The 13461-nt window shown below is 30.3% G+C and overlaps 1 protein-coding gene across 1 annotated transcript; it reads left to right on the top strand.

Annotated features, from left to right (window-relative positions):
- The first annotated feature begins 2236 nt into the window (after positions 1-2236).
- LOC101511705 (putative E3 ubiquitin-protein ligase LIN-1) lies at positions 2237-10912 on the top strand. The gene is made up of 16 exons (XM_004487783.4): positions 2237-3103; positions 3589-3661; positions 3952-4205; positions 4641-5762; positions 5909-6050; positions 6545-6784; positions 7287-7581; positions 7829-7950; positions 8117-8239; positions 8690-8821; positions 8929-9051; positions 9238-9348; positions 9613-9762; positions 9828-9953; positions 10043-10159; positions 10573-10912. Exons 1-16 carry the CDS (start codon positions 2421-2423, stop codon positions 10588-10590), a joined length of 3831 nt encoding a protein of 1276 aa, XP_004487840.1. The 5' UTR covers positions 2237-2420; the 3' UTR covers positions 10591-10912.
- Positions 10913-13461: the final 2549 nt, after the last annotated feature.

Below are 13461 nucleotides of genomic sequence, written 5' to 3'. Positions count from 1 at the left end.
TACTCCTTGTATGTATATATATATATATATATATATATATATATATATATATATATATATTAATCCTAAAACCTTATCTGAAAGGGAAATCTTACTTGAGAACATCTAAATAATACTATCATTTCAAATTTCAATGGATAACCAATTTGAAGACACTTTTGTAGTAGAGTCAATTTATTTTTGACAACACACACACACACTCAATGAGTGTTATGATGAACTGAATTCAACTCGTGAATAACCAGAATGTTGGAAGATTGATAGGAATCTTTTACTGATGAAAGGAACAAATTGGTTCTGACAGGTCAACAGTTAACATTCTACTACCTTTGTCTTTGATGCCACCAGCACACAGTTGTCAAAGAATCAAGCCTGTGCTGCCATGATTTCATGACAATAATACTTCCAAAAATTCTAAATTCACATAACTAGTTATATAACAGTGGCTAATGTTTGCAAATTTGGATCTCAATTCACTTTTTGATCGAATGTGTGAGACTCTAATTACATTTAATGTATCAATAAATCAAGACATTGAATATATGAATTATTTCATTTATATATTGTTCAATAATCATTTTACTATGTAATGTGAGACTTCTAAATGAAACTTTGACACATCCAACAACTATAACAAGTCTTTGTAGATGTATCTTATATCTTATAAGTATCTTGCAGATTCTCTGTAGATAATTGCAACAATCATGTGAACCAGATTCGAACCCATATGGTTTGGTTTCTCAAACTTCAATCATAAAGTAGACTAATTTACATAATTTGGTTACTATGCATACTCCTAATTAAACTTGTACTTTGACTATTCACAAAGATAAATTATACACCTTCAATTCATCGAAATAATATTCACATCTCATCATCGTCACAATATCTAGTTCATCTACATTACATTTTCGTCACAATATCTAGTTATCTTAATTAACATATGATATTTTTAAATTTTTATGTAATATCGTGACTTCAATATTGTCAACAAAGTCTAATTATAATACTTAATAGTGAAATATTTTTTATACAAATATTATTCGATGATCATATATACAAATTTGTAACATGAATAAACTAATAATAAAAGCTAGTTCAACTATATAAATATTTTTAAAGATAAAGACTAATTTAACAAAATACTAGTAAAATCTATTTGTGAATAAAAATATTATAATTATGTCTTGGAACGACAACCCGACTTTCTCAACACAATTCTTGATGTGTACTAGGTTGCATACATTTATTTATTTCCTATATAATTTCTGTCCATTTTGAACAGCACGTGAATGATACATGGTCACAAGCTCAAATTAATTATACACATACTAAATTTATAAACTAAAGTATGTATGAACATTTAGCATTGTGGAAGGTTGGCAAAGAAACGTAAAAGGAAAGAAAAGGCACAGTGATAAAGTACACGTGAAATGGAGCACTATAATAATAATAATGTAAAACTTTCCAACCTTTTCCAATTTTTCCCTCTCAAAGAAAGGCATTGATATTTTCTTTTTCTTATTTATTTTTGTCTGGAAGCAATTAAAGATTAAAGGGGCCATCAAATTTTGGAATCTTGCTAAGACATTCACGGGAGGAAACTGCTACATGATGTTGAACCTTTGTATTTGCTGTCATATAGAGAATACTTAACATGGAAATTAATTGCATATAGTCTCACATGCCCAACTCTACAAATATTCAAGCCTAACATGAACTTTGAAATTATGTTCCTACAAAAACAAATAGACCCCTTTTCAGTGCTAATAATGATATTTTATAATAATTTTATTTAACTTTTATCTTCTAATTATTTACTATTTACTAATTTAAACATAAGACTGCATTGTGAGATCTTTTACTAGCTGTGCACTTTTTTTTAGTCTAAATGCACATGATCATTTTTTAGGGAGGCGTAAAACTCTTGCTTTATCGGTGGATTTTGAATTGATCCTATGATTTAGTGTTTTGAATTTACTTTTTAAAATTTAAATACAAACTCTGATCTTGATTGAACGATTGATATCACTTAACTATATGACAACATGATCAGAGTTTTTAATAAAAGATCTGTGAGCTTAATCTAAGTCGCGATATCAGGTTTTCAATATGCCAAAACCACAATACTTTTCACGTATTAACCTATATCAAAAGCTGATTTGACCTCAATTCTCTACTATATCAAAGATCATTAAACAAACCGCTAACAAGACCACTATTTAAAACCTAGTGATTGATTATATTGACCACATAGTATCTACTATCTAGGTCCTGCTCAACACTTGCACAAACTCTCCTCTCATTACATATCTTTCCACACCAACAAATGCTCAAACAATCAACATTTCTAGTAACCAAAAGGCTCACACATAATATCTCTCTCTCTCTCTCATTGATACCATCTCAAAAACTATGAGATGTTAGACCTCAAACATATATGGGTGCTTATTTCAATCAATAACTACATTCTCAACACAATAGTACAAGACAAAAAAACAAGAAACACTCTAAAAACAAGATGTAGCTCAAAGTTAAGCATTCAAAAGCAAGAATTCTTTGAATTCTCTCACCAATCAGTCCTATCCAATCTCTATTGGGGAATTGACAACATTGAAACAGCAATACAATCACAAAATCAAGAAGAAAGATCTATTAGGCTAACAAATTCAGAACAAATGCTTCAAGTTCCAGCAATGCTTGATGAAGATGAATTCACAGCTACAATTCCAAATCATTACTTAATTTGTTGCTCTTACTTTTACTTATCAGTGATTAGGAAACTTCAAGGTGATGAATGGCAAGCTGCACTTCATTTTCTTCAAGCTGTTTTGGTCTCTCCAAAACTTGTTTGGATAGAATTTGCACCACAACTTTGTGAAACTCTTTTTACTCAATCAAATTCAATCATCTATAATAAGTGTGAAAATAGTGGAAGTACTAGAAATTTTGAATCTGTTTTTTGTGGAAGTTCTGAGGAAGATATCAATGAAGAAACTGTTAAGGAGATGGCTAGGAGATACAAAGAATGTTTGGTGTATTATCAAGTCATGCTTTATGGAGAGACTCCATGGTGGAGCAGCAAAGAATCAACAAGTTATATGTAAGATTCATCAATGAGAGGAACCTTTTGTGTTCTGAAGTTCAATTTAATAGTTTGAAAAATAAATTACTACGGAAGTATCGACGAAAATTTTAGAGACCGAAAGAAAAAAATTATCTCTAATTTTGTAGCTAAGTGTTAGAGACGTGAAATTTGGTGACTAATTTTTTTTTGTCTCTAACTTCCGTTGTTATTTTGAATTTTTCTAGTATATATAAACATGAAAATGAAATGTAAGTTATTATGCAAGGTTATTGGTTAAATAGGTTGGTTAAAATATTTTATGCTAACAAACATGAATGGCTGTAATACTGTTTGATTTCAGTCATAATCCATAGTTGTTTTTCTAATTATTAATGATAAAATCTTGATATGAGAATGTAAGATATTATTGGTAAGAAATACATAAGATACCATTTGTTTATGCTAGGACTGATTTTTTTATATTACTTTATCATCTAAGAGTAACTTGTTGATATGGACAGGGACGTATCAAATACAAGCTGTGTATCTTCTACTTCAGTTCAACATGAATCAAGATTGAAAACTTGCAATACAGTAAGTTTTATTTATTATTTCTGCTACAATGGTGTCAAATAGTTGCTATAGTGGCGCTATAGCTTTAAAGCATAACATAATTTGAACAAATCGTTATTGTTTTGCCATATACTATTTAGTAAAAAGTGTTGTCCAATAGGAGCGTTGTAATACATTAGCATAGAGTAATTTGAACAAACTGCTATTTTCCACGTTATGTGACTGACAACACTATTCTTAAAATACTTGATCATTAATGAATCGACAATTTGTCCTCACCCTTTTGTTTTTCATAAATATTGTTGTGGCAGTATGAGAAGGTTCACCCTATTGATCCTCAAGATGTGATGGATAAAATGGAACAAGAGTCAAAACAATTCATTGATATTGCTGAATATGAAGGCAACAAGAAATCCCTCAAACAATTGAAGTCAGTTGAGTGTCACAAGAAAGAGCTCAAAACAATTGGCATCAAAGGCCTAAAGAAAAATATAGATGAGAGAAAATTTCATATAAGAACCACAATAACAAAAGCAGATGATCTACAACCAGAAACAAATGACAGGTTTGGCCTACTAATAGTCTTAACAGCCTTATTTTATTTGTTTCTCCCCTACTCTGAGTTGGTTTGGATTGGCTTATTTGACTCAATCTATTGACATACATACTTGTGAGACAATTTAAGAAAGCTTATGGAAACAACCTATGATATGTCTATAAGCTGCTTTCAGCTTATTCTTGTAAGCTCTTCAAGATAGCTTATGAAAATAACTTATAGCATATATAAAAAAAATTTGGATTTATTTTATCTTTTGTTATAAAATAATTATACACAAGCACTTACATGTATAAGCACTTATGCTATAAATGCTTAATTAAATTGTTTATCAAAACGTAACTTTTATCTCAAATATTAAGCATTGTATCACAAATATGAGCCTACAGTAAGTACTATAGTTTATAATTGTTTTCTGAAATTTAATATTATTGGGCTTCACAGGAATCTACATCAAATTTCTGGTTTACAGCAGACTCTTCAGCCTCCAATGCAGGAAAATTTGGATGCAAAAAACATAATTAATCTTGATTCTAGCATATTCACAAGGTCCATAGAAGATGTTGCTTTATCAATCTCCAAAAGGATAGAAAAAACAAACATCCATTTAAATTGTCATATAGATGATTTATTAATTGAAGAAGCATTGCAGCCACTAGAATTCCATCTCTTTGATCATCATGGAAGCAAACATCAACTCGGCCGCAAAAATCATGAAGAAAGTCCTAATATGAAGTTGCAAACATCATATAGCTTAGGAAATTTCAATGAAGTTTGTTCAACCTCAAGAAGATCTGAATGGAGAGAATCAGAACTAAAACATCCATATGGATTAGAAAAATGTGGTGAAGAATATATTATAGACACTGCATCCAATATTTTTGAGAGTTTGATTGGTTCATCAGAAACTACTTATGGTTCCTTAAAGGATGTGATTTTGGATGAACTGTTAATAATCATCTCAACTTCCAAAGAGGAAAGAGAACTAAGAGCATCAGTTTCTATTCTATCAACAATAATTTCAAGAAACAAATCAATCATAGAAGATGTGAAGAAAAAAGGTTTAAGGTTATGTGATCTAGCAAGTGCTCTAAAACAAAATGTTCATGAGGCAGCAATTCTGATCTATTTAATATATCCATCACCTATAGACATAAAAACATTGGAACTTCTTCCAATATTAGTAGAGATTGTATGCAATTCACAAAGTTATTACAAGACTAAGAAGCCAGAGTCGCTTCTTCTGACGCCTCATGCAGCATCATTGATGATCATTGAAGAAATTGTGACTTCATTTGATTATGCTACAAATAAAATGCATTTGGAAGCTATTAGTTCACCTCATGTTCTTTGTGGACTTATAGAAGTTGCTAAAAATAATAATCTTGAAGAGTTTTTCTCTTTGACTACAATTCTTATAAAATGTATGCAGTTTGATTCACAGTGCAGAAAGTACGTTTCACAGTTTACTCCTCTTGCTCCATTTCTACACCTTCTGCAGACCGATAATATCCGCGCCAAATGCATGGCGCTCGATTTTTTTCATGAAATCCTATGCATACCGCGGTATGTAACTATATAACCAATTCTTTAATTTTCATTTTCTTTTGAATATAATAATTGAGTAGAATAATTTTTTTTCATATATTTATTTTGTAATCTTGGTCCATAGAGAGCTTTCTGATAACATTTTTCGATTTTTTTTCTTCCAGATCATCTGCTATTAATCTGCTGCAGAGGATAAAGAAAGAATGCAGAATCAATATTATGCAGATACTAATGCATTGTGCCAATCAATTACAACCTTATCACCAGATTTTAGCTGCTAACATATTGATTCAGTTAGACACATTGGTAATGTTTTAAATTCAGAAAAATTTAAGTTTACAAGTCACAAATTTCAATTATGAAGAAAGTCCTTAGGAACAAAGATTGGAACACTCCCTTTTCATCTTGTTAACTCTATTTACACGAGGTTCTGGATCCAAACATTGGAAATTTCAATATGTTATGGACCCAATATATTAAAGGTTTGTCGCAGTCACAGAATGTTTCTAAAAACCTTGTGATACAATTTTGTATATTACGGTCAAATGTGACTTACATTGTCACAATTTTAGTTACAATGACGTCGTAGAGACATCAAATACCTTGTATCACAGTCACAATGGTGGCCACAGACCATTTTCTAAAACCTTGCATTTTGCAAAAGCCATTGAAGAATAATTTTCCCTTTTAATTGAAATTATTTAAACTTTAGTAACCTTTCTTCATATTTTATTTCATTAATATATATATGTGAAGTTTGAGGGTCCATTAACTGCTAATGAAACAACAATATGATGCAGAACCCATCTGATAAAAGCATGTTCAGAGAAGAAGCTGTGCAGATTCTCCTGAGGGCATTGACATATGAAGAAAGCTCAGAACAGATATTATCTGCATCCATTCTATCAAATCTTGCTGGAACATATGCTTGGACAGGAGAGCCATATACAGCTGCATGGCTTCTGAGAAAGACAGGCTTGACCTCTCCTTATCACCAAAATATGATAAGAAACTTCAACTGGTTGGATCAAAGTCTACAGGTAAACTTCCAAAAAGGTTTCAGAAATGATATTTAGACACATAAGTTTGACAACAATTTGGACAGTTAACGCAGTTCAAATATATGGTTAATTACGTTCAGTGGATAATTAATGAATATAACAAGGTGTTGCGACTCATTAACTATCCACTTAATGTAATTAAACACAATTTTCAGGTATTCCACTTCAAGTATACACTATATTCATTAACCATCCAAATTGTATTCAAATATACATAACATCCATTAACCATGACTTGTGTTCAAATAAATTGTGTTAAGTAAATGTTTAATGAGTTGCATACCTTGTTATATTCATCAACCATCCACGAGACATAATTAACCATGTATTTGAACTGCGTTAACCATCCAAATTGTTATCAAATTTGTGTGTCAAAATTACACAATTCAAAAGGTTTATATGTCAATAAGTATATGTATGAGCACTTGAGCAGTGATGGGCAGCCGCAATTAAGGTGATAAATAAATTTCATAATATGCAGGATACCAGCATAGATGTATGGTGCAGCAAAATTGCCAAATGTATCATAAGTGTTGGAGATTCCATCTTCTATACTTTAGAGAGGGGACTAAGAAGCAAGATGAAAAAGGTTTCTAGAGACTGTCTTGTAGCCATTTCATGGCTTGGATGTCAAATATCAAAAAGTCCAAACAGCCTCAGTAATTCTGCATCTGAGATTATACTAAGAGGAATTGAGCAATTTCTATATCCTGGAATGGAATTGGAAGAAAGACTTTTGGCATGTATGTGCATGTTTAATTATGCCTCAGGAAAAGGTATTGTCCTCATCACAGTTTATGTTAATTAACAAATTTGATGTCAATGGCAATTCATCCAAAGTGCATTAAACTAAATTACCACACGAATCCCCGAGACAAACACTAGACACGACTCTGACTCGAAAGAAAGGAAAATAACTTGTTCACTAATAAACGATTTTTTTAAAAAAAATGAACACTTAATGAATCATGATCAAGAATTATAAATTGCATCTACCAAGTAAGACAACCATTTTCATTGTAGGAAAGCAAAAACTAATGCAATTCTCAGAAGGAGTAAAAGAATCATTAAGACGCCTTTCAAACATAACTTGGATGGCTGAGGAATTACATAGGGTAGCTGATTTCTTGCTTCGAAACACATCAGTAAGTACACTCATTTATGTACCAAATTCCACAATTGAAAAATCATATGCAAGTTAAATATCTTCAACTCTTTGCATGAACATTATGAAAGTTTAAGTATAAATAATTTGCATTAACTGATTTATTTTGTTGCATCACCCTAATCATGATGGTGGTGTAAGAGCAGCGTATTTCTTGTGTTCACACTCAAATCCTTGAGGCAGGTCACAACAACTTAAGCATATCAGTTTGCTCCCTTATATACTACAAGGGACTCTTATTCAGTGGATATTCAGATGGATCAATTAAGGTAATAACATATATGATTTGAGTCAACATATGCTAAATCATGCTTCTATTTGCTCTAAGTCACCGAAAGAAGAAAATGTTGAAGCTCGAAAGTACAGTGACACCGTGATTTTTTGAAGCTCGGAAGTGTTGTTTTTGTCAAAATCAGGGTGGTGCACCATGTATGATTTTACCAAACTCACAATCAATCCAAACATGCAGTTCACTTATGACAGTTTTTTAGGTGTAACTTTTGGGTTCAGATTGTGTGCAGTCACACCATCTCGACCGTCTCATCAAGATCAGAGGGTCCAGACTTCAAGGTCGGAATTTTTGTTTAAAAAAATCAAAATCTTCCTCAAAATCTAAATCGTCTGATCTTAATTGGATGAGGGAGGTGAATGTGATTGCACTACATCTAATGTTCTATATTGAAATACTAAAACCACTATATGTTGGTGTTTCTGAAAAGGTTTGGGATATTAGGGGACACTCAGCTAGTCTTGTATGGGACATTAAAGAGCACAAGAAGTCTGTGACATGCTTTTCAATTTATGGACCATTAGACAGCCTTTTAAGTGGATCAACTGATAAAACCATAAGGGTAAGGTTAAAACTTTCTTCTATGGTTATCACTTTCTATTCTCTACCAAAATTTCTAAAAGAAAAACTGAATGAAATAATTATCTTACAATGACATGCACAAAATAGGTGTGGAAAATGATTCAAAGAAAGCTTGAATGTCTTGAAGTAATAGTCATGAAGGAACCAATTCATCATTTACGCGCACATGGTGAGACAATTTTTGCAATTACTGAGAAACAAGGAATAAAGGTGATGCTTCAAAACTTGCAATGATTTATGACATGTAGTAACTACAAATTTTCAAAGCAAAATCACACACAGAAACCTCTCTACAATCCATCTATACATAATTTAACAATAGTTTTATTACCTTCATGGCTTGGATAATAAAACAATTATGACTACTGATTAATTTTTCTTATTTACTATTTGCAGCTTGTTAACAATTCAAGAGAGATAAGTGATATTTTCAAGGGTAAGCATGGAAAATGCATGACAGTGGCTCAGGGAAAGTTATATATTGGCTGCACAGATTCAAGCATACAGGTTTGTTTGTTTTTTTCTTTTTCCCTTCTTAACCTTCTGATTCCTAGGTTTAAGGGTTTGATAATTCGGAGTTCGGCCAAACAGTAAGTAACGTCTGGCCAAAGATTATTCCAGTCAAGGTTCGAACTCGAGTACTTCGAATCAATTCAACCTTTACTGAAGCTCATAATCCACTTGAGCCCAACCACTTGATTTAATTTTGTGATGTTTCACATAAATTATGGCATAAACAAAATACAAGCATGATATGATGCTATATTTTAGGAGTATTCCACAACACACAACAGAGAACAAGAAATCAAACCACCTACAAGAAGTTGGAGGAAGCAAAGTAAGCCCATCAATTCAATTGTAGCCTATAGAGATTGGCTGTATAGTGCAACAAGTAAGCATGTTGAAGGAACAACATTCAAGGTGAGAACTAAAACTTTGAGCTTAAAAAAAGCTTTGCTTTGTCCTTACATGGGTGGATTATATAGGAATGGAAAAGAAGTGGGAAACCCAAAAATTCAATCCTTAGTGACAAAGGAGATAATGTGGCAGCCATGGAAGTGGTAGAAGACTTCTTATACCTAATCTCCACCTCATCACCAAGCAGCATTCAGGTAAAAAGGAAAACCTTATAGATTTATGAAAATATAAACCAAAACAATGGAAAATCAATTGCTTAACTTGAAACTAATTTCCTAAACAGATTTGGTTGAGAGGAGTACCAAAAAAATTGGGGAGAATATCAGCAGGGAGCAAGATAACAAGCATCTATGCTGCCAATGACATTATTTTTTGTGGTACTGAAAAGGGACTAATCAAGGTAAACACAACCAACTCATCTAACCTTTATTTATTTATTTATTTAGAATTGTGTTATTTTCACAACCAAATCGACAACAAAAATAGTTGGTTAACGGAGTTCAAATACGTAGTTAATTATATTATGTGAATAGTTAATGAATATATTATATGTCGAAATTGATTAACCATTCTCTAAATATACTTAACCACAAAATTGAATGTAATTAACTACAACTTCCAAGTATTCAATAACAAATAGATTTAAATACCTGGAATTTAAATTTTGTGGCTAATTACATTCAGCGGATGGTTAATGAGTTTTGACACCCGTTATATCCACTATATATTTAAACTGCATTAACCAATTATTTATTTCCTTAAAAATAATGTCTAGAGATGATGACATTTTCCTCACCCCAATTTTTTCAACAGGGTTGGATCCCTCTGTAGGAAGAACTTCAACTCATTGTGCATATATACATGTCCTTTCAAGTTTCAAGTTCAAAGCTTTTTCCAGCCTAGTATTACAACAAAGATAGCCTGTATTGAATGCTTGGTCATGTTATATGATACCATTGTCAAACTCAGACCTCATGCAATACATTGATCATCTGCCAAAGGCTTAATAAAAGTACATACTTTACATCGGTGATTACTATATAGTAAATATATTTGAGTGAAAATCATTGTGAATAGTTGATTGTCTTCGCTGTATAACAAATGTTTTTGTTGTAATGTATTGTAATAAATACCAATATGTTATTTTATTTTATTTTTTTGTTGAGAGAAACCAATATGTTATTCGTATCAGCTATAAATTTGAAAATTTTGGGTAAGGTGTAAATCCTTTGTTGTGAGATAGAACCTCTTCCAAACAAATGAGACCAAGCAGAAATGATTGCTACCATCCCTTTCTAATTTCTTTTGCGTTTTTTTCTAAGTATATTAAGAAAAATATGAAGTATATCATTTGCTCATTTTGTGTTTAAAAAATAGTTGTATATGATGTGTTCAACTTTAATTTTTTATATTTTAATACACTTAATATTTAAGTTAATAATATTAATTAGAGATATATTTTAAAAAATTCATTTAATAATTTAAAATAAAATTTATATTTAAATAATTTTTTTTCTATATATAATTTTTCTTTAGAGATATAGCTACTACTAGAGGCGCGGTCACGAGGTTTTGAGTGCTACGAAACATAATCAGGAAAGAATCATAGAGAACATTCAAGATCTTGGAACTCTAATGACAAGAGTAAGGTCTAAGAAAACAAAAGAAACTCTAAATAACTTGATAGCTACTTTATTTGAAGCATGTTCAATCTTGAAGAATTGAAGTCTGAGTTAGTAAATCACTTGGTCCAAATCGAGGGAATTGAAGAATGAAGGTTGCATCTATGTGTGATCAAATTTTATTATTAGTTAGCTTTAATTAAAGTAGTGGAATAGATTAGTAAGTTTGTTTGGGTCTAACGGTAAGAATTTCAATTGAGTCAAATTTAAGAGAACTTATAAGGTAGTGCAAATATAAGAGGAAAAACCGTAGCATTTGGAAATCCGATTTTGGATTATATTGTTATTTTGTGAGACTTTACTCTCTAGAGTATTTTGTAAAATTCACATTGAACTTAGTAAGGGTGTTGATCCTTGTGACATTCTTTTTGGCCTATCAATCTTTGGATTGTGGTACCTTTCAATTCTTAATCTATACGCGGAATGTTAATGTCCAATTTTATTTTCAGCAAACTCTAAACCAACATTTTCTTAATTTTCGGTTCCAATTACTTCCGTTCATATCTAGTTTTTACATAGTCTTTTTCAATGATTCAAAAGTCTAATTTGCATTTCAAAACATGTTATTTTACTTTGTTTTAGAATCGTGCGATTCAGAATTGTATAACTTGACTTATTCTCCAACAAAAACGTGTTTTTGCTCTAATTTGTAAGTTCCCAACCTTAAAAAGATCGTAAAATTATTCATGATTTTTTTTTTTATATCAAATAGTTTCCTTGCAATTATTTGAATATCATTCTTCTTACATTTAGCAAAATTTTAAATAATTATTTCATAATCAATGTTATTTAAAAAATTAATTTCACTTAAAATCAAAGCGAGAGATCTATTTTGTTATATAGTAGATCACAAATTAGATTTTAACAAATTCAATTTAAAAGATTTTCTTTTAACAAATGCAAATAACATGAATAGTTAATATCGTCCATGTATTAGAAAAATAATCAATATATATACTACTAACAACTAAGTAATATAAAAATTTGATGCATGCCCTACAAGTTGGAGTCCTAGACGATCACCCTTACTTAGGGCCACCATTGACAACTACACCACATGTATTTTTTCTTTTTGGTGTTGGATATATACTAACAAAATTAACTTATTGTGAATTTTCAAACTCAAATCTAAAACAAGATACTTTACCTAATAACATTTATCAATTAAATTAAAATTTAAAAATAACACTATGCATCAGGTGCTGAAATATACATTAACATGTTATGTATATTACATTTAATTTACTTGTGTTTAAATCACATACACTCTCAAACACAAGTCATGTGTGCACAGTTACGCACTAAAAATAAAAATAATTTTGATATAAATTAATTTAGAAATATTTGGTCAGTTTATTAAAGATAATATTTTAACTTAATTTGTTATAGATTATAAAAAATAAGATTTTATCATTTAGAAATTATTTATTATATATATTTTTAAAAACAAATTATTTTATATTTATTCATTGTAGTTTTTTTATAAAAATAATTAGTTATCATAAATAATTTTTATATGAAATTATTCAAAACAACTTTTCATTTGAAATATTTTTAGATTTAGATTTTTGAAAAAATATAACAAATTGATAAAAACTTTTAAAACAATTTTTTTAAAGATTACATTTTTTAAAATTAACAAAGAGACTCTTAATCAAAGTTTAAATGAAGAGGTTAAAAGGCAAGCAAGCCATGAACTTCCATGAGCTTTTCTTTTTCTTTAGATATTATATATAAAAAAACATAAAAATGTTTTAGAGTATAACGTAATATATTTTCTCCTTTTTTGATATAAAGGGTATAACACAATATTTTGAGGGTGTAAATTGACCAACGAAATCTAAAAAAAAAATAATTGCATTAATATAAGAACATTATTCATTTTTTATATCTTGAAATTGAATAAAATTATTTCCCCCTAAATTTTGTTTATAAATAAAATAAAACAAAATTACCCTCGTTTTGGTTGAACCGTGAGATTGAACCTATTCCTTCCGTTTACAGCCATCGCAAGCAGAGC

This window comes from Cicer arietinum, chromosome 1 (assembly GCF_000331145.2).
Source record: "Cicer arietinum cultivar CDC Frontier isolate Library 1 chromosome 1, Cicar.CDCFrontier_v2.0, whole genome shotgun sequence".
NCBI lineage: Eukaryota > Viridiplantae > Streptophyta > Magnoliopsida > Fabales > Fabaceae > Cicer > Cicer arietinum.
This window is presented reverse-complemented; position numbering and strand designations above follow the sequence as displayed.